The 27,285-nt window shown below is 38.0% G+C and overlaps 1 protein-coding gene across 6 annotated transcripts in view; it reads right to left on the bottom strand.

Annotated features, from left to right (window-relative positions):
* Positions 1–27,285, bottom strand: part of LOC133654005 (acid-sensing ion channel 1-like) — a 154,845-nt gene that overhangs the window by 8,172 nt on the left and 119,388 nt on the right. For 5 of the 6 annotated variants that reach the window (XM_062053936.1, XM_062053937.1, XM_062053938.1 and 2 more), the window contains exons 4-6: positions 15,568–15,718; positions 15,329–15,456; positions 5,527–5,677 (exon numbers count right to left, since the gene is read on the bottom strand). In XM_062053936.1, the coding sequence (XP_061909920.1) occupies positions 5,527–5,677; positions 15,329–15,456; positions 15,568–15,718 (430 nt within the window). The remainder of the gene's footprint in view (positions 1–5,526; positions 5,678–15,328; positions 15,457–15,567; positions 15,719–27,285) is intronic. The other variant, XM_062053939.1, reaches the window with a different exon arrangement.

A 27,285-nucleotide genomic window follows, 5' to 3' on the forward strand; every position in this document is an offset into this window, starting at 1 on the left:
CGAATAGGGGTAGGATTAGAACAACTCTGCTTCCTCCTGCTCCTTTTTGGACATGTTGTATGTAATGAGATAGTGGAAACATGATGTATGATATTATAATGTGTAACCCTTGTGCTCTGTGGTGTGCTTGATGTTCCTCCGTCCTTCTTGTGTTTCAAGGTGTTGCTGTGTGGGATGGAGAAGACCAGGAAGCAGGGAGCAATTGTGATGCTGACAAAATATTTTATTCAGCCCTTCACAAAACACAATGAAAACTTATTTTCCATACACAAATAAAGTTCCCCGATTGTAGCTGAGATAGGCTCCAGCACCCCCCGCGAACCCGAAAGGGATAATCGGTAGAAAATGGATGGATGGATGGAAATTGTAATAATACCTATACTAACAATATATAAACGTGAGACATAAATTACAGTACTTAGTAGATAAATCAGGGTGCAACCTGCCTTCTTTTTATTTTCCTAATTTTTATTCTAATTTTATTTACACTTTAATACACATATATACATTAAATTCTTATATGTTTTGTGTATTGTTATGTATATTATTAAATTGGTACAAGGTTCTTTAGGCTCGGGAAAATAAAAACAAAATAATGATTTTACTGTTAAAGCATGGGGATATAGGACCACCTTAATGAAAATGTACAGTAAACACAACAAAAAACACAATTATTTCCAACAACAGCACAACTGAAAGCAGTGTGCACAAACTACAGTGACCTCTGCTGGAATAATTAAGCTAGTGGCAACAAATAAACTAATACCATAACAATTACCATAGTGAACGTTGCTAGATAGAAAACTTGGCATGTTCACAAAACAACCTTTCATTGTGAACATGTCTCCTCTCCTGTGTGCTCGTCACAGAAAGAGGCTGAAAAACCTACCATAGAGCTCTAGCAGAACCGGACACCATCATTCATTGCAATTGGGAGTGGATCACTGCACATGCACGGCACGGTGCCCTGCACTCAAGGTGCGATGCGAAAATCGGGATTTAATGCTTGGCTGTTGACATGTATAATATGGCACAATTTGTCGGGCCATTTCTGCTGTTTGTCATCGGTGCTGTTTAAATAAGCCTTCTCGTCTCACTGGCATCACTTCTTTCTCTGACAATCGCATGCTGTAGCCCAGTGTTTCTCAACCTTTTTTGAGCCAAGGCACATTTTTTGGCGCTGAAAAAATCCGGAGGCACACCACCAGCAGAAATCAGAAAAATTAAACTCAGTTGACAGTAAAAAGTTGTTGTCGCAATTGTTGGATATGACTTTAAACCATAACCAACCATGCATCTATATAGCTCTTGTCTCAAAGTAGGTGTACTGTCACGACCTGTCACATCACGCCCTGACTTATTTTGAGTTTTTTGCTGTTTTCCTGTGTGTAGTGTTTTAGTTCTTGTCTTGCGCTCCTATTTTGGCGGCTTTTCCTGTTTTGTTGGTGTTTTCCTGTAGCAGTTTCATGTCTTCCTTAAACGTTATTACCCGCACCCGCTTTGTTTTAGCAATCAAGACTATTTAAAGGCCTACTGAAATGATTTTTTTTTATTTAAACGGGGATAGCAGATCTATTCTATGTGTCATACTTGATCATTTCGCGATATTGCCATATTTTTGCTGAAAGGATTTAGTATAGAACAACGACGATAAAGATTGCAACTTTTGGTATCTGATAAAAAAAAGGCTTGCACCTACCGGAAGTAGCGTGACATAGTCAGTTGAACATATACGCAACGTTCCCTATTGTTTACAATGATGGCCGCATGAAGTGAGAGAGATTCGGACCGAGAAAGCGACAATTTCCCCATTAATTTGAGCGAGGATGAAAGATTTGTGGATGAGTAAAGTGCAAGTGAAGGACTAGTGGGGAGTTGAAGCTATTCAGATAGGGAAGATGCTGTGAGAGCCGGGGGTGACCTGATATTCAGCTGGGAATGACTACAACAGTAAATAAACACAAGACATATATATACTCTATTAGCCACAACACAACCAGGCTTATATTTAATATGCCACAAATTAATCCTGCATAAAAACACCTGCGTGTTTGTTATGCTAGCTCCTAGCTCCTCTGCTAGCTCCTAGCTCCATAGAACACGCCAATACAATTCAAACACCTGATCAACACACACAATCACTCAGCCCAAAAGACCGTTTACCTAACCCAAGGTTCATAAAGCTTATATATTTTTAAAAAGTTACGTACGTGACGCGCACATACGGTCAAGTTATCGAATGTTTAGCAGCCAAGGCTGCATACTCACGGTACCTGATATTCAGCTGGGAATGACTACAACAGTAAATAAACACAAGACATATATATACTCTATTAGCCACAACACAACCAGGCTTATATTTAATATGCCACAAATTAATCCTGCATAATAACACCTGCGTGTTTGTTATGCTAGCTCCTAGCTCCTCTGCTAGCTCCTAGCTCCATAGAACACGCCAATACAATTCAAACACCTGATCAACACACACAATCACTCAGCCCAAAAGACCGTTCACCTAACCCAAGGTTCATAAAGCTTATATATTTTTAAAAAGTTACGTACGCGCACGTACGGTACGGTACGTGTTATGCTAGCTCCTAGCTCCTCTGCTAGCTCCTAGCTCCATAGAACACGCCAATACAATTCAAACACATGATCAACACACACAATCACTCAGCCCAAAAGACCGTTCACCTAACCCAAGGTTCATAAAGCTTATATATTTTTAAAAAGTTACGTACATACGCAAAAAAAGCCAAAGCTGCATACTCACAGTAGCACGTCTGCGTCTTTGTCATCCAAATCAAAGTAATCCTGGTAAGAGTCTGTGTTGTCCCAGTTCTCTACAGGCGTCTGTGTATCGAAGTCAAAAGTCCTCCTGGTTAGAGTCTCTGTTATCCGAGTTCTTCCATCTTGACTGCATCTTTCGGGAATGTAAACAAAGAAGCGCCGGCTGTGTACTGTTGTGGCTGACTACGTTCGAAAAATACGTCCATTTCGCACCGACAACTTTCTTCTTTGCTAGCTCGGCTTCCTTCTCCATAATGCAATGAACATGATTGAAACAGATTCACGAACACAGATGTCCAGAATACTGTGGAATTATGAAATGAAAACAGAGCTTTTTCGTATCGGCTTCAATGTGGAAGGCATACCCGTGTTCGCCGGGCTACGTCACACGCATACGTCATCCTCAGAGGCGTTTCGAACCGGAAGTTTAGCGGCAAATTTAAAATGTCACTTTATAAGTTAACCCGGCCGTATTGGCATGTGTTATAATGTTAAGATTTCATCATTGATATATAAACTATCAGACTGCGTGGTCGGTAGTAGTGGGTTTCAGTAGGCCTTTAAGATGTTGCTATCCTTTTTTGTGGGGACATTGTTGATTGTCATGTCATGTTCGGATGTACTTTGTGGACGCCGTCTTTGCTCCACAGTAAGTCTTTGCTGTCGTCCAGCATTCTGTTTTTGTTTACTTTGTTGCCAGTTCGGTTTTAGTTTTGTTCTGCATAGCCTTCCTTAAGCTTCAATGCATTTTCTTAGGGGCACTCGCCTTTTGTTTATTTTTGGTTTAAGCATTAGACATCTTTTTACCTGCACACTGCCTCCCACTGTGGTCTGCATGTTGTGATCACGACAAACCATTATCGTCTCACACGACGTGTTCCCGACATCTATAAAGCAATTAGGTACCGGCTACCACCTACTGATATGGAAGAGTATAACACGGTTACTCTGCCGAGCTCTAGACAGCACAGACACTCAACAACGGCACATTATTTGCAGACTATAATTACTGGTTTGCAAAAAATATTTTTAACCCAAATAGGTAAAATTACATAATCTCTCAGGGCACACCAGAGGCCAAAAGTCTGGACCTATAAAAAAAAAGATTTGAATCTGAAAAAGAAAGATGTAAAACTTTGAAAAAAAAATGTAAACTCTAAAAAATAACATTACATTTGAATGTTTGAATATCAAAATGTATGACAGTGAAAAATTAACATTTGAAATTAATTTAAAAAACATTAGGTGTGAATCAAAATTATATTCAGCCTGAAAAAAAAAAAGGTTTTAATTTATTTTAGTTTTGAATACACTGATGTATTTTTCAACATTTAACATCAAAACCTGAACTTTCAGTTTCAAAGAAAATGTTAAGTACAAAACTTTTGTATATATATTGTAGTGTCCTGGAAGAGTTAGTGCTGCAAGGGGTACTGGATATTTGTTCTGTTGTGTTTATGTTGTGTTACGGTGCGGATGTTCTCCCGAAATGTGTTTGTCATTCTTGTTTGGTGTGGGTTCACAGTGTGGGGCATATTTGTAACAGTGTTAAAGTTGTTTATACGGTCACCCTCAGTGTGACCAGTATGGCTGTTGATCAAGTATGCCTTGCATTCACTTGTGTGTGTGAAAACGTAAATGACCGCCATAACCACAACACCAGGGGGTGCTCCACTAACCACGTTAAACCCAGATTCCGAACTAACAAAGGTCTTAACTCATTCTCTTTCTATGCCACATCAATGTGGAATGCGGTCCCAACAGGTATAAAAGAAAGGGCATCTCTATCCTCCTTCAAAACCGCAATAAAAGTTCACCTCCAGGCAGCTACAACCCTAAACTAACACCCTCCCCGGATTGCTCTCTCTCTCTTTCTCTCTCTCTCTCTCTCTCTCTCTCTCTCTCTCTCTCTCTCTCTCTCTCTCTCTCTCTCTCTCTCTCTCTCTCTCTCTCTATGTCCACTACTTGATGTCCATATCCCCCCTCCCCACCCCCACCCCTCCCTCCACACCCCTGATTGTAAATAATGTAAATAATTCAATGTGATTATCTTGTGTGATGACTGTATTATGATGATAGTATATATGATAGTATATATCTGTATCATGAATCAATTTAAGTGGACCCCGACTTAAACAAGTTGAAAAACTTATTCGGGTGTTACCATTTAGTGATCAATTGTACGGAATATGTACTTCACTGTGCAACCTACTAATAAAAGTCTCAATCAATAAAAGTCTCAAAAGCCGTAGATATTATGTGATTGGACCGGCACGCAAAGGCAGTGCTTTTAAGGTTTATTGGCGTTCTGTACTTCTCCCTACGTCCGTGTACACAGCGGCGTTTTAAAAAGTCATACATGTTACTTTTTGAAACCGATACCGATAATTTTGAAACCGATACCGATAATTTCCGATATTACATTTTAAAGCATTTATCAGCCGATAATATCGGCAGTCCGATATTATCGGACATCTCTAGTTTTGAAGGTTCAAGTTATAAAGTTCAATAATTCATGTGAGTGCGTTTATAACCAAGAAACATCGTCACACGGAATGTCTATAAGACAAGGTCAGATTGATTGTTCAGTCCCAACAGATTTAGGAAAAAATATTGTTTCTCTCTCTAAATGTTTCAGTGCTGTGAAGGAGGTGTTTAGAGCAGGAACTACCCCTCCTAAATCAGCTGAAAAAGGTGTAAATGCTTGATTAATGAAGATTATTGGTGTTTTCCTACCGGGCATGTGAACCATGCGGCAGTTACAGTTGTCCACCAGGTAGCGTGTTTCACAGTCAATGCGACAAGCTGTAATGCTGTAAGTATCGAAGAAGTCAGAGTCCATGGGGGTCACCTTGCAGTCTCCCCAGGGTGGTGGAAGATATATCAGCTGCAACATAAAATATAATATGCAGTATATGAGGGAATTTAACAAAAATGCAACAGTAAATAAAACAAAGGGCAAAAATGACAGGAACAATTAACAGTGTTAATCCGGTTTTTGTACGCACCACTTTTCATAAGATTTGTTTTTTGACAAAAATGTTCAAAGAAAGTTTGCTTTGGTTTTCTAATAATTTCTTGGTTTTCGTATGGCCAAACATTGTGCCAAAAAAACTGATCTGTTTGGCAGCGCCTCAAAAAGCATGTTGTTTCAACGTTGTATTTGTGTTGGAGATAATTGGTTGGGAAATGACCAAAATTCATGGTCAAATCAACGTCAAAACCCAACATTGAAATAAGCGTTGTCAAAAAGCATGTTGTTTCAACGTTATGTTTGAGTTGCTCAACGTCAGGACATAATTCAACAAGTTGTCAACGTTGTTTTGTTTTGTGCCCACTGGGTTATTACGCCCCAAAATCTGGTTTATTTTACTCTTTCAATGTCTACTCCGTCTATTTGTATTTGTGTTTGACTTTCTCTTCTACTATTACCGTATAGTATTATTTTAGTTTGACTGAGATTCAAGGATAGTCTGTTTTGGTCAAATCATCTCTTTATTTTTGTTAATTTCGTCTCCTATTATTTGTGTTAGCTTCTGCGTGTTCTCGACTGAACACAACATAGTTGTGTAATCTGCAAATAGTCCTGTGTATCTTCACAAATATTGTTTGCATAGAGATTGAACAATTTTGGTCTGAGTATTGATCCCTGGGGTACGCCACACCAAATATCTGGATTGTGGACATGTGTTCGCATAATTTCACATATTGGTTCCTGTTGGTATACACTATATTGCCAAAAGTATTTGGCCACCTGCCTTTACTCACATATGAACTTGAAGTGCCATCCCATGGAATTGTCCAAAATGTTTTGGTATCCTGGAGCATTCAAAGTTCCTTTCACTGGAACTAAGGGGCCAAGCCCAACTCCTGAAAAACAACCTCACACCATAATTCCTCCTCCACCAAATTTCACACTCGGCACAATGCAGTCCGAAATGTAACGTTCTCCTGGCAACCTCCAAACCCAGACTTGTCCATCAGATCGCCAGATGAAAAAGCGTGACTCATCAGTCCAGAGACGGCGTCTCCACTGCTCTAGAGTCCAGTGGCGACATGCTTTACACCACTGCATCCAACAATTTGCATTGGACTTGGTGATGTATGGCTTAGATGCAGCTGCTCGGCCATGGAAACCCATTCCATGAAGCTCTCTGCGTACTGTATGTGGGCTAATTGGAAGGTCACATGAAGTTTGGAGCTCTGTAACAACTGACTGTGCAGAAAGTCTTTGCATTATGTGCTTCAGCATCCACTGACCCCTCTCTGTCAGTTTACGTGGCCCACCACTTGGTGGCTGACTTGCTGTTGTTCCCAAATTCTTCACTTTTCTTATAATAAAGTTGACTTTAAAATATTTAAGAGCAAGGACATTTCACGACTGGATTTGTTGCACAGGTAGCATCCTATGACAGTTCCACGCTGGAAATCACTGAGAGCAGCCCATTCTTTCACAAATGTTTGTAGAAACAGTCTCCATGCCTAAGTGCTTGATTTTATACACCGGGCCAAGTGATTAGGACACCTTATTCTCATCATTTGGATGCGTGGCCAAATACTTTTGGAAATATAGTGTAGGTTCTTACCCAGTTCAAGACCACCCCTCTGATGCCATACCGTTCTAGTTTGTTGATTAGGATATTATGATTGATTGTGTCAAATGTTTTTTGTTAGATCCATAAACAGTGCAGCTGCACACTGTTTACCATCTATTGCATTAGTAATCTCTTCTGTTATTTTGATGAATGCCATCCATGTTGAAACGTTAGCGCTGTAGCCGTAATGGTTCTCTGCGAGTGTTCTATTTGTTTATGAATCTGTCCAATCTGTTGTTAAAGGCCTACTGAAATGAATTTTTTTTATTTAAACGGGGATAGCAGATCCATTCTATGTGTAATACTTGATAATTTCGCGATATTGCCATATTTTTGCTGAAAGGATTTAGTAGAGAACAACGACGATAAAGTTCGCAACTTTTGGTCGCTGATAAAAAAAAAAGCCTTGCCTATACCGGAGAAGTAGCGTGACGTCAGAGGAGGAAGGGCTGCTCACATTTCCCTATTGTTTACAATGCAGCGAGAGAGATTCGGACAGAGAAAGCGACGATTACCCCATTAATTTGAGCGAGGATGGAAGATTTGTGGATGAGGAACGTTAGAGTGAAGGATTGCAGTGCAGGACGTATCTTTTTTCGCTCTGACCGTAACTTAGGTACAAGGGTTCATTGGATTCCACACTTTCTCCTTTTTCTTTTGTGGATCACGGATTTGTATTTTAAACCACCTGGGATACTATATCCTCTTGAAAATGAGAGTCGAGAACGCGAAATGGACATTCACAGTGACTTTTATCTCCACGACAATACATCGGTGAAGCACTTTAGCTACTGAGCTAACGTGATAGCATCGGGCTTAACTGCATATAGAAACAAAACAAATAAGCCCCTGACTGGAAGGATAGACAGAAGATCAACAATACTACCAAACTCTGGACATGTAACTACACGGTTAATGCTTTCCAGCTTGGCGAAGCTTAGCAATGCTGTTGCTAACGACGCCATTGAAGCTAACTTAGCTACGGAACCTCGACAGAGCTATGCTAAAAACATTAGCTCTGCACCTACGCCAGCTCTCATCTGCTCATCACGACCCGTGCTCACCTGCGTTCCAGCGATCGATGGTACGACGAAGGACTTCACCCGATCACCGATGCGGTTGGCGGCCCGTAGACGGAGGAAGCCTAGCAACGCTGTTGCTAACGACGCCATTGAAGCCAACTTAGCTACAGGACCTCGTCAGAGCTATGATAAAAACATTAGCGCTCCACCTACGCCAGCCCTCATCTGCTCATCAACACCCGTGCTCACCTGCGTTCCAGCGATCGACGGCGCGACGAAGGACTTCACCCGATCATCGATGCGGTCGGCGGCTAGCGTCGGATAGCGCGTCTGCTATCCAACTCAAAATCCTCCTGGTTGTGTTGTTGTAGTCCGCCGCAAATACACCGATCCCACCTACAACTTTCTTCTTTGCAGTCTCCATTGTTCATTAAACAAATTGCAAAAGATTCACCCACACAGATGTCCAGAATACTGTGGAATTTTGAGATGAAAACAGAGCTTTTTGTATTGGATTCAATGGGCTACGAATACTTCCGTTTCAACGATTGACGTCACGCGCATACGTCATCATACATAGACGTTTTCAACCGGAAGTTTAACGGGAAATTTTAAATTGCACTTTAGAAGTTAACCCGGCCGTATTGGCATGTGTTGCAATGTTAAGATTTCATCATTGATATATAAACTATCAGACTGCGTGGTCGGTAATAGTGGGTTTCAGTAGGCCTTTAAATACTGTAGTTTTTCAAAAATTTTAGAAAATTGTGGAATTAATTAAACAGGTCTGTATTGGGGTTTGTCTCCAGTCTTACAACGTGATAGATAGTTATTAGTTTATTTTTTAAAACAAATAATTTTTTTCTTGGGACTCCCTGCCAACTTGGCACTGTTGGTTTTTCACACTCATGTCTCTTCTAAACTAAACAAAGTTGATGCTAATCAACCTGTTAAGATATAGTTTTTTTTCCCAAATGAGATCTGAAGAAGAACCGATACGGAATCAAAAACCGAATGGCAATCGCAAACATCTTACCAGTCCCTCAATCCCTACTGGTGACTCAGTCTTATTGTTCTTATTGTATTATTAATAGAGTATGTGAGTCCAACTGTGTTCATAGCGACGTACGGTGAGTTATATTGCTGGTGAGGCACCGGCACTTACATTAGGGAATTTGTTTTTAACTTTAAATCCATACATCCATCCATTTCTACCGCTTGCCCCTTACGGCGTCGCGGGGTGCTGGAGCCTATCTCAACTGCACACAAGCGGAAGGTGGGGTACACCCTGGACAAATCGCCACCTGATCGCAGGGCCAACACAGATAGACAACATTCACACTCACATTCACACACTCGGGACCATTTAGTGTTGCCAATCAACCTATCCCCAGGTGCATGTCTTTGGAGGTGGGAGGAAGCCGGAGTACCCGGAGGGAACCCACGTAGTCACAGGGAGAACATGCAAACTCCACGCAGAAAGATCCCCAGCCAGGATCGAACCCAGGACCTTCGTAACTTGGTAACAGGACCTGAGTGACTTTAAATAATTGTGCTGTAATCAAGTGCTTTTCCGCCACTGTGCTGGGACACAAGTGTACCGTGGGAACTTTGCCTATATAATTTAATTGGTCAATGAAATAAATAACAGTGCAGTTAAATAATCCTCCACTAGATGGTAGCAGGTATAATTGTTAGTCAGAGCTGTGGATAAAGAGAGTATGGCCAACTTGTTTCAAAGTTGAGACCAAACATGGCGCCATGTAGTCACATGAGGGGCTTTTGACCAATCATTTGGGAGATATTCTGGCCATATTCTCTCTGATTGGTCAAAATCCCCTCACATGACTATAGAATGCATCGTTTGGTCCCATCTTTGAAACATAGTTGGCCTTACTCTCTGTATACACGGCTCTGTTATTGAATTTTAGAATCTGTGACATGGCCCTGCGATGAGGTGGCGACTTGTCCAGGGTGTACTCCGCCTTCCGCCCAAATGCAGCTGAGATAGGCTCCAGCACCCCCCGTGACCCCGAAAGGGACAAGCAGTAGAAAATGGATGGATGGATGGACATAAGAAGAGAGAGAGACAGCACTGGTAACAAAGATAAATATCTGAAATGGAAAGATTAAAACTCTGAACTGGGCTGCTAAGAGACATTGATTTTCATATGTAAGGAAATGTGAGCTCGGCATAAAGTCTTGCTTCATAAGGAGTTTGTAGCTGGATCAAGTCCATGTCCATACATGAATATTTAAAAAATGCACATTTTAATATGTGTCTTGGCCTCTTGTCTACATACAAACATATACTTTTGTCTTTGAAAACAGTAATTTGTAAACAAAGCCCCCGACTTTAGCGATTGTGTGTGATTGGTTTCTCATAAGAAATGTGCGATACTGTCTCATTTTATTAAAGGTTTTTGTTTTTTGTTTTTTTTAGCAACAATGTGAATCTTTTCAATTACAACACTAAAGCAGAGAAAAAAGCCTCATCTCAATTTTCTGTACTGTATTGAACCAAGTGCTCTCAGGACTGAGCGCAGTATACTCGGACTGGTTAACTCATTTGCACACTAAGCAGAGAGAAAATACCTGCGGCTGCTTCATCTCCGATTTTTACTGTAACCTGTGTTTGCAAATGTAGGGATTTTTACTTCAACACATCTGCAGAATACAAACAATGCATTTATAACAGACTTTTATGGACAAATATTAATATTTATTTTATGCCATTATTCATGCCTCCCCTGGCCGCACATTTATGTTTCAAACATGTCTTCATTACAAAACATGGCTGTCTTAGCCTGCTCCCCACTCCCCAACCCGACGTCATTCACCTTTAACAACAACATCACTAATCGACTCTTTTGTGCTAACTCACACAATTACACCACAAGCCTCTGTACTTTGTTCTCTCGTCACTCATCCCTAACAAGAGTCTTATAAAAAGTGTGAAATCATCATTTATTCATTTCATTCAATATTTATATGTATTTTGGGTAACACTTTAGTATGGGAACATATTCTAAGTAAGAAAGACTTAATTTAGAGTTATTTGGACTAGGGATGTCCCGATCCAGGTTTTTGCACTTCCGATCCAATACCAATATTGTTTTTGCACTTCTGATCCGATACCGATACTGGCCGATACTGGCCTATCCGAGCATGTATTAAAGTTTAAAGTTATTTAGCCTACTTCGTTGTCAGAATCATGTTGAAAAGGGTTTTAGTACGCCTGATAACAACTAGCCAGCTGAATTAGGGGAGTTTGAATAATACACAATGGTTGGTAACAAAAAACTGACTTGTTTATTCAAGGATAAACACAAAATAGACAAAATTATACATGCCAAACAGAAATGGCATCATTGAACTAAGGCTGGGCGATATGGCCTTTTTTTAATATTGCGATATTTTAAGGCCATATTGCGATACACGATATATATCTCGATATTTTGCCTTAGCCTTGAATGAACACTTGATGCATATAAACACAGCAGTATGATGATTCTATGTGTTTTGATTGATTGATTGAGACTTCTATTAGTAGGTTGCACAGTGAAGTACATATTCCGTACAATTGACCACTAAATGGTAACACCCGAATAAGTTTTTCAACTTGTTTAAGTCGGGGTCCACTTAAATTGATTCATGATACATATATATACTATCAGATATATACTATTATCATAATACAGTCATCACACAAGATAATCACATTGAATTATTTACATTATTTATAATCCGGGGTGTGGAGGGGGGGCGCCGGATGTAAGTGTCAAAAAGACAGCCAAAAGAGTTTGATATGAGAATAAATCTAAAGTTAAAATATAGGGTAGAAATGCACCCATTTGCAGGAAATGTAGTATTGATTTTCAAAATTTTCTTTCAAGGCTTGCATGTCTACATTAAAACATTCTTCTTCATACTGCATTAATATATGCTACTTTTAAACTTTCATGCAGAGAAGGAAATCACAACTAAAAAAATCACTAATTTTTCCATATGGTGTTGATGTGGAAATTTTTGCCTCGGCATTTTGATGGTGTGGGCGTGTGGCAGCGAATGGAGATACGCGTCTCGACAGACATTACAATATTTGAACAATGATGACGAAAACTGTTTTCTCTGTCGTGTCCGTGTGTCGAAAATGGTTATGCGCTTATTTTTTTATTTGATTTTGTGCGTGGCATATAATTGCTATGCGCAGAGGACGCTTGAGCAGTGCGCAATTGCACAGGCGCGCATCTTAGAGGGAACGTTGCTCTCACGGCTGCGCTAGCATCACAGCTAACGTTAGCCATGCTGCTACCTCTCTGCTCGGGGAGGGCGTATACGTATGTGACGTATGACGTGACAGTATGTGACGTGTGTAAGAAGGTGCGCTTGCTGTCTGTGAGAGGGAGACACGGAAAAGAGTGAGAAGAGCCTGTCGTGTAATGCCAGCAGCTAAAAGCAACTGCGTGAGAATCCACATACCTGTGGATGTGTTGAAGGTGTGCTGGAAAATGCGGAACGGAAATTAGGGAGCAGCAGAAAAGTGGAATGTATTATTTAAATCGGTGCGTTGGAAAACACGGACCGGAGTTCTTTTTTTAAACTGGATCTGGATCGGCATTTTCCATGCCTTGCCGATACGCATTTTTTGGCAAATATCGGCGGACATCCCTAATTTGGACACTAGGGGAACATACAAGGGTTAGGGTTAGGGTTACTAATAAGCAATAATTCTGAGGTTATTGAGGGAAGACTCTTAGTTCATGGCTTACTGGTTGTATAATAAGGCCATGTAGAATAAGGCATTAATAAGTACTTAATAATGAGCCAATATGTTACTAAATTGCATGTTAATAAGCAACTAATTAATGGTGACTATGTGTTACCGTGTTTTGCATTCTTTATTTGCATATAAAATTATGATTATTTTTTATAAAATACTTTTTCTGTTAATATTTTGGGTGTCTCCTATAAAGGGATAAGCGGTAGAAAATGGATGGATGGATGGTATAAATTCATTGGACTTACTATTACTAAATACTATATACTAAATTGACAAGGTTTTTCATGTCATTTGGTCTTTGTCTGACATTTTGGAATGGATTCCTAACAAAAAGCGAGGTAACACTGTGCAGACTAAATATGATTTGTTGATGTATTTTAATGTGTTCAAAGGGGAAGTGCACTTTTATTTTTATTTTGCCCATTTACAACCATTATGTAAGACAACCAGACGTTTTTTTTTTTTGCTATGCTTTCTAAATAGTACATAAATGCGATTAAAAGTCAGCTTGCAATAAAGCCTATGGGAGTCGCTCAATTCTGCCTATAAAACACTTGAAAAATATACTAACACCTCAATCAAGGTTTGATATACGCTGTAAGTATATATGTAATGTACTAACAGGCACATTCTAGTAACATGTAATATTTACGTATTTTGCTCATTTTAAGCATACACGGCGTATTCCTTTTAAAAACGTATCACAACATTAGCTTTTTCCTTCGACAACATCACTGATTACTACTCACTGCAGAATTCATAAAAGCCAACAGGTTAACAACCATAATTAATAGGGATGTCCGATAATGGCTTTTTGCCGATATCCGATATTCCGATATTGTCCAACCGATACCGATATCAACCGATATATGCAGTCGTGGAATTAACACATTATTATGCCTAATTTGGACAACCATGTATGGTGAAGTTAAGGTACTTTAAAAAAATAAAAATAAAAATAAGATAAGTAAATTAAAAACATTTTCTTGAATAAAAAAGAAAGTAAAACAATATAAAAACAGTTACATAGAAACTAGTAATTAATGAAAATGAGTAAAATTACCTGTTAAAGGTTAGTACTATTAGTGGACCAGCAGCACGCACAATCATGTGTGCTTACAGACTGTATCCCTTGCAGACTGTATTGATATATATTGATATATAATGTAGGAACCAGAATATTGATAACAGAAATAAATGGGGGGAGGGAGGTTTTTTGGGTTGGTGCACTGATTGTAAGTGTATCTTGTGTTTTTTATGTTGATTTAATAAAAAACAAAAACAAAAACAAAAACAAAAAAACGATACAGATAACAAAAAAACGATAATTTCCGATATTACATTTTAACGCATTTATCGGCCGATAATATCGGCAGGCCGATATTATCGGACATCCCTAATAATTAAACATCACTTGCTGTACAATGTCTGGTGTCATTAGGATGCCAACTGATAGGATGTTCAGATATTCCTGCTTAGATGAAGAAAGACTCGCAAAGGAAAAAAGGGGGGTGGAACCAAGCGTAATTTTGTGTCTTTCTCGCCATAATAAATTGGCTGTCAAAGTAGACCACTATGTGGGATTATGTCTTCATCCTTCTCATATCCAGGTAAGAGGCATTATTAAAGATATAGAGTAAAGTTTTACGAGCTCCAAGGCGTGAAAGCAGCTCACCAGCTCATGATGTCAATATAACCACACAAGCTAGTTAGGTCTCTCTGATTACGGCGCCGCTAAAAAATAGTTTGTCTGCGTTAGTGCTTATATCACTATCACTAATATTTGGTTAATATTCAAGTCACAAAATGTAAATGGGGTATTGTTGGCGCTTTTTGGATGTTTTTTAAGAGGGCTTTATGGGCGGAATAGAGGACCTCCCATTGGCTGCATTGTAAGTGGACCTTTAGTTACAAGTTAGAATGCCTAAAAAAAAAAAAGAAATACATCCATCGTCTTATCTGTCATAATGATTGTGAACAGTTCTCCTTTAAAATAAAGTTTATAACGAGATACAGTACATATAGGTGAATTATTAGGGCTCAAAAAAATGTGAACAAATGAACAAACACTGAAAGTTCAAGAGTCATATATACGCAAGAGGCATGCAAATTTAAATGGTATGAAAAAAAGCTTGCACCCTTTGTTCCTGGCAAGAGACAAAGGTCTGAAACCCAGGGGCCACTCCGAACCCAAGTTGATCGATAAAAGAAGGTTCATCTTGGCTGTGAATCTGCACTTTGATCCCAGCTTCAAAAGATGTCTCATCTGATTAGTAAAGAAAAGCATGATGTTAGTGAACCTACATAGAAAAGTTCTGCTACTCCCAAGTTCATTAGAGCAAGGACCAGGCATTTAGTGAATGTTGTTCCCCCTCACCTGTTTCTCCCCACACAGGCAGGTACTCATCTTGCTGAATGTCCAGCATGAGCTCCAATCCGTTTCCCATTCCTCCTTTTGTAGTTATGAGGGGAGGGCGATCATTACCACCCGCGTTAAAGGTGTAACACTTCCCATAACGAGTGAAAACCTGAAAGGAACAACATTTTTTCAAACATTTAAAGTCATAAATGAAAAAGGCTTCTTAACACAACCTTTCCACTAGGGGTCAGTGTTTGTCTCCATTTGTATGTGATCATGTAAAAGGAAGCCTTTTAGAGGATGGAGACAAGGCTGCGGAGGACAAAAATAAAAGCTATTATGTTCTACTCTTGGCTTTGGGTGTAAGAACCATCTCAGTAATATTTGGCAACTGGTTGAGGATTCAACATTCTCTTACACACACTTTATGGCAGTTACATTGAACCTTATGTTACCATGGAGACCAAGCATGCCAGGTTGGAAGACATTCCGCTTTAATGTACAGAAAAGCTACTATACAGAGGTTTGATGGAAGCGTTGTGTGGTATCAACAAAAGGCACATACAATGTGACTCCATGGCATTAGGTGAAGTCTGGCAGACAAACAAAGTGCTAGTATTGATCTTCTTTTTGGCAAGGACTCCATCTTAGATTGGAGCTGTTTGAGTTGCATGCAGAGACGCAGTGAGTGTGACAGGGTGAGTCCTTTGGCACAAAACATTTTCATCTGTGCGTCAAGAGAATAAACCACATATTCCGTTTTAGCTAAAGAATAGTGTTGGTCAGCATTAGAAGAACTACTGATAACTTGATGAATTTGAGCTGGAAGAACAATTCGATGCACACATACTACAGCTGTTGATTGATCCCACTCGTTTCTTTTGAAATCTGCAAACTACCAATTTAATTGGCTCGTTTAAGTGCCAAGCAGTTTGTCACATATTTGTGAAAATGTTTACTGATCCTGAAATAATCATACATGTCGAGATGGGTTGGCTGGTAGAGATGATAACACACTGCTTTAACCTTTCACCTATACTACACTGAACATTCTGTTATTTTGTTAAGGAACGACAATGCTGGATCATCACAAAAAATGTGGGTTTTGTAGACCACTTAGGTTTGCATGTACTAAATAAAACAAGTGCAAACTTCATAGCGCACGCAATGCTGATCTACTAAGCTAATGTGCCGACGATTGCGTCTCTTAAATGAGCAAATTAAGGGGACATCCATTTTCTACCACTTGTCCCATTTGGGGTCGCGGGGGGTGTGGAGCCTATCTTTATGTACATGCAAAATATATGCTGATTATCAGAACACCCACAATACTGGGAAGGGAAGATGCAAATATAATCATTTAGCACTGGCAATGTGATTTATCAAGACTGAAACTGTTATGTGGCCGCTGTTTTGAGTCTATATTTAGCGCGTTTGAAATCTGACGCAAACTGGCACAGTTACGCACAAATGGCTGTGAGAGAGGAGCTGATTGCTCTGCAAAAACATATCTTAAAGAGAAAGAATCCTCCGTCTGTGTGCTGTGACACCATATACTGTGTTTGGAAAAATACCGGGGACAAATTCAAGATACTGTATGTATTTAAACTGTATATTTTCAAATTATTAATTAGGATAATTTTGGAGAGGGTGGGGCCTGGTTTCATTTGCAATCTGAGAACACCTCCAGAACCAAACATTTTGCAGACTCAAAAAACAGGTTATAAAAGTGACTGTGGTGCAAAATGTATGCAAAATTTACACCAAAGCATATCCAATACATATTATCTAGATCACAAGGAAGTGTTTTCAATATAGATTAAAATCATCAAAGATCCCCTTAGGGGAACTGCACTTTTTTTTCGTAGTTTTGCCAATTGCTTTTTATTCTTATTTTTTTTAAAGAATTTTAAAGATGCATGCAAGATGTGGCTAAAAGGAGTCACCATTGTAGCCTTGAAAGTCCCCTAAAACAACTTCAAAACCCTCCATCAACATTTTATATACACGCTGCAAGTACACATATAATGTAGTAACAGACCCATTCATAACAATATGTACAATATTTACCGTATTTTGGTCATTCTAAGCAATACCGGGAATGATTTCCTCAGCGTACTTACGCCGTCCGGCAACAAATGCGAGTGTGTTCTAAACATGGCAGACTTGGTAACAGACAACAAAGACGACTATTTTTGAACAAATGAGGATTCACAACCTTGTCTTTTTGAAGCTGAATATACGGAGGATGAACTGCTGCTTATAGAAACAAGCATGGACAGAGGGTGAAACGTAGGAACAGAAAGAAGCCGAGAGAGTCACTGGCGTGATTTGACGTTGCAAATGTGGAACCTAGAGCCAAGCTATGCTATAAATGGCATGCTCACCCAAAATCTACTAAAAAACGTCCCCGCCAGCTTGACTAAACAGGGAACTGTCCATGAGTCACTATAATATAGATCATGATACATGCTTGTTATTACATCTACAGTAAATATGCTGTCGAGCTAGCTGTGTACAAACAAAACATGAAATGTGGGCTAATACTTACACATACTGTAATATTATATCATATCATATCATATCATATCATATCATATCATGTTTTTCAGTCAGTATAGCATTGTGTTGTACAGAAGCTATAGCTTACTTCTTACTGTAGCTAGTTCTTACGAGCCGGCAATGCAGCTGATGGGAAAAATCAATTCTACCTTTAAATCACTTTGAAAATGCATCAAAAAACTGCCAACAATACTACGTTCCGTTACTTGTATAATAACTAAGCTGTAGCGAGTTTGTTATTGTAAGACCGAACACTGAAGAACGAGCCGTTTATTACAAGTTAGAAAAAAAAAACACTTTTGTCTTCTTGTGTCTCATAAGGATAATGAACGATAGGCAAAACTCCAAAAAAAGAGTGCAGTTCCCCCTTAAGGAGTTTTTTATTTCATAAACACTTTTTGCAATATGTATTTTCTCCAAACACACAATCACAATATCGGTGCCTCCCTGAGCGCACCTTCACAGTGCTAAAAATAGTTTATGTTGTCTAGACTGCACTTCTACCTTTATATCACTCAGATAAAGTACGTTGTTTATATGATATTTAAACAACTGCACGGGTTGTATTTCCATGATGCCAGTGAGTATACACGTGAAATCCTCATTTAAATATGGCATTTTGCAGCACTTTTGCTCTTGTTATCAATTTTACATGCAGTCTTAGATCACCTGCAACACCCCCACTAATGTACACACTTTTTTTAAATTTTTTTTTTTTACTTTGAGCACACTATTTAGCGCTTGTTATTTGGATCTCAGTAGATCAGGCTGCTGGATTATTAATCACATTTGAATCACAATTTCGATTTTGGTCTCTCACGATAATAAAACTATTACAATCGGAAAAAAAAACAGAATAAAGATCTGTACAACCTGCATGCAAATTCTTAAGTTTCTGACAGTGAAATGGCTGAACAGCGTATGAGTGAAAAAAAGAGCACGGCTGCTGAAGGTTTGGGATGTCACCTTTGCTGCTACTTTTTATTTGACACAGCTCTAGTATGTCTAATCCATATTCACTAAACTCAACAAAAAAAGTAAAGCATTTATGCGTTAACGTAACCCCGGACGTAGTCACAGAAATGGTCAATAAAAAAGGAATCCGCTGTTGAATGCAGAATATCAGGGAAATGGACATAAATGTGAGTGAAATTGTGAGGAGAAGGAATATTTGTTTGGGAAAATAATGTATCATTCATCCCTGAAACAATCAATTGCCCTGTCCTAAATTAAACAATGTTGAGACGGCCAAGTTCAAACACCAACTAAACTACGAAGCTAAAGCTAGCAAGAACAATACATACACCCACAACACATCTCATCTGGACTGGAGCCTTCAGTGCCTCAGACTGGAAGTCTCTGCATAGAGTGGTGAGGACGACGGAAAAGATAATAAGGACTCCTCTTCCGCCTATCCAGGAAATCGCAAAAAGCCGCTGCCTGACCAGGGCTCAGAAAATCTGCAGTGACTCCTCCCACCCCCACCAAGGACTGTTGTCACTGCTGGACTCTAGAAAGAAGTTCCGCAGCCTCCGTAGCAGAACCTCCAGGTTATGTAACAGCTTCTTCCCTCAGGCCATAAGGCTCTTGAACGCATCATAATAATCACCTCAATTCCCCCAAAAACGAATTAATTCACTGGAATATAAAGACAATATAACATACATCCATAAACGTGGATGCATAAGCAAAAGTGCATTATATTTATCTGTACAGTAATCTATTTATTTATATCTGCACCTTATTGCTCTTTTATCCTGCACTACAACGAGCTAATGCAACAAAATATTGTTCTTATCTGTACTGTAAAGTTCAAATTTGAATGACGATAAAAGGAAAACTAAGTCCAAGTCTAAGTCTAAGTCTAAGTCTATCTACTTGTGAACAACATTATGGCTGTAAGATCAAAGTACAAACAGGACAGCAGTCAAACTTAATAATAATAATAATACCTGGGATTTATATAGCGCTTTTCTAAGTACCTAAAGTCGCTTTACATGTAGAACCCATCATTCGTTCACACCTGGTGGTGGTAAGCTATTTTCATAGCCACAGCTGCCCTGGGGTAGACTGACGGGAGCGTGGCTGCAATTTGCACCAACGGCCCCTCCGGCCACCACCTATCATTCAATTCACCGGTGTGAGTGGCACCGGGGGCCAAGGGTGAAGTGTCCCGCCCAATAACACAACGGCAGCGATTTTTGGATGGTAAGAGGTGGGGAGCGAACCTGCAACCCTCAGGTTTCTGGCACGGTTGCTCTACCCACTACGCCATGCCGCCCCTAACTTGAGAGACTCTTTGTGGAGGGGGGCGAGGCGATGCCTGCGGGCCTGCCGCGGAACGGATTGTGCAAGGACTGGCCGCGAAGACAGCGACAGGTGAGTAGATGGCCCAGGTTGGGCTTGTTATCTAATCACCTGTCGCCTTTATTAGCAGCAGCCGAGACGAGACACGGGGTTGGAGTTGGGAGCTGGAGAGAGAGTGAGAGACACGCCTAAAACAGACTGCTGAAAAGCAATGCACACCGTTGTGGCAAAATAAAAAGACTGTATTCAAACTGTCTACCGGGCTCACGGAAGATCTTTCGGACTCAGGAGAACCCTCACGGCAAAGAGACGTTTAAACTCTTTTTTTTAATATCTTTAAACAGCTTCAAGTCGTCTCTACACGGCAAGCTCAGAACAAGATGTGCACAACATTCAGTCTAACTGTGCTAAAAAATTAAGGGTTGCAAAAAAGTACCTCACAAAGGCATAATGCACCTAATTATTGATATATTTACACAAATATTACGCTTTGACTTAAAATACTGGTCATAATTGTTGTCAAAAAGATGTGTTAAACCAAAAATGTGAGGACTTTTGCATGTAATTAAACATTTGATCTAACTTTATTTATGACACAAATAGCACACATTCTACTGTAATAAAATAAGTGTAGATGATAAAAAATGGAATAAAAAAAATTAAAAGGAAAAACTGAATTACATTTTTTTATATTCCTATTGTTGTTACAATTTTTTTTACTTGTTTATTTGTTACTTATTCATGTCCAATTGTTCTTTTCAATTATGTTTAAAGTTGCGTTTTTGGTGGTACAATAAATATTCATGTTTTCAAATGAGTAAATAATAGTGGTATTAATCCAGATTGCAATATCAATCAGAATTATCCTGATTATTATTGTTGCCATATACGTCAGGCCCTTAATGTACTGAAACTTTAAACTCACCAATCACTTCAGCTAACTCAGTCATCTTGGTGCTATACTGTTTTTGCCTTGACATAAGTGATAGAAAATGGATGGATATTCATATCACACCAAATCATCATTGCTCTAAAATACTTGCGGTTAATATTTAAACAGTGTTACTGTTCAAACTGTGTGTAATGTTACAGTGGCTGAAATATAATTTTTAAATAAAACATTTGCCTTGTTTTTAATGAATATTTAGGCCTACTATGCTGCTGTTTTTTGATGTGGGTCATTATGGTGGTACTTGGGTAACCAATTATTTTCCGAGGTTGTAGTTTGTGAAAAAAGTTTGAGAACCACTGGTTTGGGTAAACTACCTACTGGTGGCACAATGCACCACATGCTGCAGCCCCTGTGTGCCATGACAAGAACTAAGCCACAGTCAGAAGGACTTTATCTCATTGGGAACATGAAAGCACGTGTCTTTTATGTATGCGCCATACATTTGCTGCACATACAGTTCCTCATAAATAAGTCAGGCCGTGCATGGATGTAAACTTAATGAGCATGACAGGTGCATGATGTTCAGCAGCATCGTGATTGATCATGGCGAGCGCACATCCTGCCTTTTGTGTAATTGTATATATTGTGACAGAAATGGTATGTCTGGAAAGAAGTATATTGCATCCTGCATATGCTTGTTAAATTGAATGAATAAATTACATCGCACATGAGCATCACACATCATGCATACAGTATGACTCTTAGCTGGAAGTGTTAAACAGTGATTGACGCCATTAACCAGAGCTTCTAAATAGTGAAAGCTTCTACTTCATTTTGCCCACTCTATTAAAGCTACTTTCAACCCTTTGTTACACAATATTCAATGCATAACTCACTAACACAACTCTGCCACCTTTTGCCATCAATAAAACTGTCACCCACAAGCAGTTTTCTGATGTTTAAAAGCACTCAGCAGGGCACTGATGTCATTAAACATAATGCACATAAATAGGTCATATTTAGATGCACACTGGATTATTTTAAAATAGCAAATCCCTACACTTGCACATCCATTTAGTGCAGGGGTCACCAACCTTTTTGAAACCAAGGGCTACTTCTTGGGTACTGATTAATGCGAAGGGCTACCAGTTAGATACACACTAAAATAAATTGCCAGAAGTAGCCAATTTGCTCAATTTACCTTTAACTCTGTCATTATTAATAATTAATGATATTTATCTTTGTGGAAACACTGATCATCTTAATGACTTCTCACAATAAATATATATAGAAACAGATAAATATCAATATGCAACACTTTATTTTTATATTTTCTCTAAGTGCACATTTTTCAAATTGAACATTTTCAAATGATCACTTCTAAGACAGTCTTGTGAAATCACAATATCCCATTTTAACTAGCTAGCCACTAACATTTTTTAACAAATCATGAAGATTTTTCCTCATTGTTTGCGGAACCTTCTTAATCTTTTGGACATATTTTCACAGCAATCTGGCCTTAAGCTTAATTATGATAAATGTAAAATGTTAAGGATCGGAAATCTAAAGGGAACGTCCTTTCGAATGGAATGCAAAGTGCCTGTTTTGTGGACAGATGGACCAGTTAACATACTTGGTGTTGTTGTCCCAGAAAATCTGGAAGATCTAGGCTCAGTAAATTATGATAATCGACTAAGAAAGCTGGACAAAATTATGCAATTATGGAAAGGGAAATCCCTAACCTTGTATGATTTTGTCTGGAACGGCAAACCAGAAAAGATTAAAAGAAAGGTTTTGTACAAAGAGTATGAATATGGGGGCCTGAAACTTCTCAACCTTGAAGCTATGTGTCTGTCTTTAAAAGCATCAATTGTTCCAAAGATGTATTTAAACATTGAGTGGTCCTGTTGGACAAAAAACATGTACTGTATCAAAAGAAATTGTATCCTTTTTTACAAGTGATCCCCTCCCAGAGAGTCTGCTGGGAAACATGGTGGGGTTCATAAAGGAAACAATCCACTCATAGTGGTGTTTTCAATTTTATGTGCCAGAAAAAAGAGACAATATTTTGCAGCAGTTAATATGGATGAACTCTAATATTGTAATAGATGGAAAGCCTTTCTTTTGGAAAAATATGTTTGAAAGAGGAATCATTTTTGTCAATGATATTATCAATGAGAATGGTAAAATTATGAAGTATGATGAATTTAGAGCTATGTATGGTGATGCTTGCTCAAGCTTTTCATTTTATCAACTAACTGGAGTAATTGGGAAAAGATGGAAACAAATAATTAATTATGGAACTACTAAATTATTAGTTTGTAAACCTGTAATAAGAAATTCTAGTTGGCAAAAAGGAACTAAAATAAATAGAAAAATATATAATTTTTATTTAATAAAGAAATCTTTGGAAACAAATAATTAATTATGGAACTACTAAATTATTAGCTTGTAAACCTCTAATAAGAAATTCTAGTTGGCAAAAAGGAACTAAAATAAATAGAAAAATATATAATTTTTATTTAATAAAGAAATCTTTGAAGGCTGCCTCATACAACACAAATGGAAAATGGGAGGACTTTTTTGACTGCCCTTTGCCATGGGATGCCATATTCAAACTAATCTATAAAACCACTATCGATGTGCAAAATCGTTATTTTCAAATTAAAATGATTTATAACTTCTTACCCACAGGGAAAATGTTAAAATTATGGAATATGACAGAGTCAGATGATTGCCGATTTTGTTGTCAGGAGCCTGAATCCACCCTGCATTTGTTTTGGTATTGTCATATTGTGTCTTTGTTTTGGGTGGAAGTTGAAAAAATGTGTTTAAGGATTGGTTTGTTTATGAAGCTTAATGTGGTTTCTGTTATTTTAGGAGAGTTCATTGACAATCATGATTTAGTCAATTTAATTATAGTACTCAGGAAAATGTTTATTTTTAAGGCCAAAAACAGATATTCACTTAGTATTACTTTCTTTAAAACATTTATTCAGTATTTTTTAACTTTAAAAAGTTACATGGTTGAAAACGATAATGATGCCAAAAAACATTAAAAAAAAGATGAGAAGTCCTCAAAGGCTTATTTTGAAAGTATAATTATGTTTATAGATTATATGATATCTGTTGTTGTGTTCCCTAATTTGAGTGACCTGGACATAATCTGGACTGTACATAAATGCTTATTTTGAAAATGTAATTTTGTTTATAAATTATATGCAATCTGTTGTGTTCCCTAGTTTTTTTCTGTGTACATGAATGAAGGTGTGTGTTGCTGAGTCTGACTTGGACATTATCTGGACTGGGCCTGGTTTAAAAAACCCTTTAAACAAATCTAATTTCATTGACAACCTGGTCTGTTGAAGATAAGGCCCTTTTTTAAAAAATAAAATAAAATAAGATTAATAAATAAAAAACATTTTCTTGGATAAAAAAGAAAGTAAAACAATATAAAAATAATTACATAAAAAATAGTAATTAAGGAAAATGTTAGTAGACCAGCAGCCTATACAATCATGTGTGCTTCAGGGACTGTGTCCCTTGCAGATGTGTTGTCTATGTTGTGGGAACCAGAATATTGGTAGCAGAAAGAAATAACCCCTTTTGTGTGAGTGGGTGTGGATGAGTGTGCATGGGGGAGGTTGTTTGGGTTGATGCACTGATTGAAAGTGTATCTTGTGTTTTTTCTATGTAGATTTAATTTAAAAATAAATAAAATAAAAAATAAAAAAATTATTTTTATTTTTATTTTTATTAGAACAGGCCCGCGGGCGACTCATCTGGTCCTTACGGGCGACCTGGTGCCCGCGGGCACCGCGTTGGTGACCCCTGATTTAGTGAGTCTGTCTACAGCTGCTTAAAGAGGTCTCAGCAGGGTAACTCCAATCCATTAGTGCAGTTGTTTTTATGGAAACGCTTCCAAATTCTTTGAAGGCACTTGGTAAAGTAAAGTGGAGACACTTTTACTTTTCTTTTTTTATGGTACTTTAACAGCTAACATAGGGTAAGGAATTATAGTTTTCACTACAACAGAAAGCAAAGAGCAGCACTATGGTAAATCTATTGCATTTGCACAAGTTTATCTTGAACTTCAGCTGGATAAAACAATTTTGCACTGTACTTGGTAACTTCCTAGACTACATACAGTATATGGCATTATGCTAGGCGGTAGAGGTGTACCGGTATACCATAATCACGGTTCAGTACGTACAGTAAGTGGAAAAAATGCACCATATAAAAATGATTGCTGTCAAATTATACATCTTTTTAATCAGATTAATTCAACCTTTGAATTGTGATTAATCATGATTATTCACAATAAATGTAATAAATGCTTGAATAATTCAAATTAACATTAAAAAATACCCCAATATCTTGACACATATACATTTTTTTAAATGTTTTACTGAATATATGTAATTTATTTGCTCAAAACTTAGTAACAGTTTTATCAAAAGTCCCATTTGTGTGTACAGTGCACTCAGGAAGTATTCACAGTGCTTCACTTTTTCCACATTTTGTTATGTTACACGGAGGACTGTAAATCTATTTATGATGGACGATTCGATTTGCATTGCGATACATGGGTTAGGAAGAGATTAAAAAATTATTCATTTATAAAACTGAAGTGAATTAATCAACTAATTTTAAATACAATTCTCAAAAAAAACAAAACACCTATTGATGTACATACAAAAAAAGTGTAAGATGTGAAGGGTACCATTTTGTGCATTACCGATGTTAAAACCAATCTACTGTAGTTCATATGCTGTTGCAGTGCGATTAATTATTCAGATCAGATTAATCACATTTTTGAATTTTGATTCATTACAATTAATCTCAGCTATTTACTTTTTAAATTATATCTCAACTCTGTACACTGCTGCTGGAATTTTTATTTTCTTGAGGGAACTCTCCTGAAGGAATCAATAAAATACTATTTATCTATCTATAAAAACGTTGCTGAACTTATCTGTGGTACTTTTGTCAACAACTTTTCCGCAGGTATACTCTACCATCACAAGTGCCTCAAAGGGTTTCACAAACCACAAGGACATCTCCTGATCTAAACCCACATCGGGCAAAGAAAAATAGTTTATGTTGTCTAGACTGCACTTCTATCTTTATATCACTTAGATAAAGAAAATATTGGACACAGTGTGTTGTCAAGCTTATGAGATGCGATGCAAGTGTAAGCCACTGTGACACTATTGTTCATTTATTTGTATTTTTATAAATGTCTAATGATAATGTCAATGAGGGATTTTTAATAACTGCTATGTTGAAATTGTAACTAATATTGATACTGTTGTTGATAATATTCATTTTTGTTTCACTACTTTTGGATTGTTCTGTGTCGTGTTTGTGTCTCCTCTCAATTGCTCTGTTTATTGCTGTTCTGAGTGTTGCTGGGTCGGGTTTGGTTTTGGAATTGGATTGCATTGTTATGGTATTGCTGTGTATTGTTTTGTTGGATTGATTAATTTAAAAAAATAAATAAATAAATAAAATACAAATAAAATAAAATAAAAAAACATTTAAAAATGCACTTTCTAAAAATGAGAATCGATTCTGAATCGCACAACGTGAGAATCGCGATTAAAATTCGAATCGATTTTTTCCCACACCCCTACTGTAAACGTATACTAGCCTCTTACACAATTGCAACTAATTTTGATCTTTTTGGGCCTGATTTACTAACGGCTTGCGTGTACTAAAACACGTGCAAACCTGATAGCACACGCAAAGCTGATCTACTAAACATGTGCAAAGTGAATTGTGTCTGCTAAGTGAACAGAATAAGGCGTGCAATCCATTTTGCGCCTCAGTCTTCATTACTATGCAAAATATATGCTGATCATCAAAACACCCACTGTAATGGGAGGAGAAAATAAAAAGATAATTATGTGACCCATTTGTCAACACTCATCACTGTTTTGCAAGCACTATTTTGTGTTTTATTTAGCAAGTGT

Source organism: Entelurus aequoreus, linkage group LG07, assembly GCF_033978785.1.
Source record: "Entelurus aequoreus isolate RoL-2023_Sb linkage group LG07, RoL_Eaeq_v1.1, whole genome shotgun sequence".
Classification (NCBI taxonomy): Eukaryota; Metazoa; Chordata; class Actinopteri; order Syngnathiformes; family Syngnathidae; genus Entelurus; species Entelurus aequoreus.